We start from the raw sequence: 2,134 nt of genomic DNA on the forward strand, positions 1-2,134 counted from the left end.
CACATATATTTTTTTAAACAATATTTAGATAATGCATAGTAATGGGGGGACCGTCTTATCATATATCATCTCTTATTTTTCATTTTTACAAAATTTATGGAAATATAAGAGCACATAATTGAGGTATGTAGCATACTTCTACTAAATCAGTTTTTCAAATATATACCCAAACTATAATTCCAACATTATTAAATAATTAATTCACTCTAGATTGGTCTATATAGTGTGTCACATTTTTCCAGTAACAATTAATGTGATATATTGCACCTTTTAGATAACCCCCTTAAGGATTAAACAAACATGAACATTCTTGTATCAAATTACTTAACGTTAACTTAATTATCTCTCCCATTTCATTATCTTCACTTTTTATAAAAAATAGAAACTCAAACTATGTTGGTACTTTCCCTCCTACACGTGCTCGCTCCAAACAGTTTCATGTTAAAAACATCTAATTAGTAGTAAGAGTCTTGATCAGGGTGATAATTCAAATATAATCGATCCGTTTCAGAATCTAAAAGCGTTTCCTCTGAATCATACGTTGCTAACTCATTTTCATACTCTTCGTAATAATTATGCTCCAATATATTTTTTTCTTTTTTCTTTTCCGATAACTTGGTTCCAATCGAGAAGACTAATACAAAAATGAAATGTAAAAAGCGTGAAAATATATATGCTTTGTACGCGTACATTTAGAGGAAAAATAATTTGTAGCTACCAATAAAATATTCACATTTCACAAAATCGAATGTGCAATTACTCTGTTATAGTAGAAAAGGAAGAAAATTGTTCCAAGTACTGCAACGGCCATGATGATGTTGCGAAAAAATTTTGAGTCTAACTCTTCATGTGTAGTTCCTAATGTATTAGGGGAATCCGCAATTGTCAGAGGAACTATGTTCCTTGCAAGCTCAGAAGTATAATATTGTCCCGTATGAACATCCTCTCCAGGGTTCTCTATTGGTGGGGGACTAAAGGGTACTGTATCTTGCAAAATGACTGTTGCTTCACCTTCTAACGGTCCTGGTTCTCCCTCTTCAGCTACTTCATCTTCTGCCACTTCAAGCACTTCTTCATCTAATGCCTCTTTAGGTTCTGGAGGTGCAGGAGGTTGTGGTACATGTGCTCGTGGCGCAGGTTTTGCCGCAGCATCTACTGCCACTCCCTCTGTACCTTTGTCACGTGGCGCCTCCTGTTTTTCACCTAATTTTTGAAGTTCTGTTGCTAATTGATTTAATAACTTCTGAGGACTAAACGTATCTTCACATTTGAAATAGGGTTTACAAGGTTCTTCTGACCATTCGTTATCACAACAACGTTCATAATTTTGTTCATATAAAGTTTTAATATAAGTAACATACTTCACATATTTTTCGCACTTAGACTTATCAGAATCGTTACATTTAATATCTTTGTGATTTTCAAAATAATCGTACAAATCTTTTTCCTCTTTCCAGTCTTTCGGAAACAAAAATATTTGATTACATTGACAAAATCCCAAATTAGAATATCTTTTTTTAATAATATCTGCCACTATATCAAAAAGTTTATCACTAACTGGTTTGTTATTAAATTTATTATCAGAACTATACCTTTTCCTTAATTGATCAAGGAACCAGTATTGAAAATAAAAACAGCCATGTTTACGATCGTTATCAGATAGACCAGATAATCTTTTTAGGTGCTTCGATACCTTATAACAAAATGTTTTATCCTCTTCTTTCGTGCTTTTTAAATCATTTTCACAGTAATTATCGCTATAACCCTTAATGTCTATATCATCCCATTTTTTATATTCTTCATATGAAGGCAATTTTTCTAAGTGTTTTTCCTATTAGCCAGGTGAGATAAAAAAATGTAACTATGTAAATAAGCGTTCTTGCTAAAGAAAAGGTGTTAAACATATCTTAGAATATTATACAGTACAGAAATAGTAAGCTATATGTAAAATGAAAATAAAAATGTACCCAATCATTCTCTGGTAAAAGTGCCATCATCCTGTTATATAATGATGCTCATATCATAGTTACGTACACGCGTACATTTGAAAAATAATAACGCTTAATTTGCTGCTATATCTTAGATTACTCTATATTAATTTTAAAATCTAGACAATTTGGGTCAATTAAAAAGG

At 31.8% G+C, this 2,134-nt stretch overlaps 1 protein-coding gene across 1 annotated transcript; it reads right to left on the reverse strand.

Annotated features, from left to right (window-relative positions):
* Positions 1 to 736: 736 nt before the first annotated feature.
* Positions 737 to 1,831, reverse strand: PCYB_004180 (CYIR protein; the record flags this gene model as incomplete). Its single annotated transcript, XM_004227839.1, has 1 exon — positions 737 to 1,831. A coding segment is annotated over one exon (1,095 nt), but the record flags the coding sequence as incomplete, so codon positions are not given.
* Positions 1,832 to 2,134: the final 303 nt, after the last annotated feature.

This window comes from Plasmodium cynomolgi (genome assembly GCF_000321355.1).
Source record: "Plasmodium cynomolgi strain B DNA, scaffold: 0448, whole genome shotgun sequence".
NCBI classification, from domain to species: domain Eukaryota; phylum Apicomplexa; class Aconoidasida; order Haemosporida; family Plasmodiidae; genus Plasmodium; species Plasmodium cynomolgi.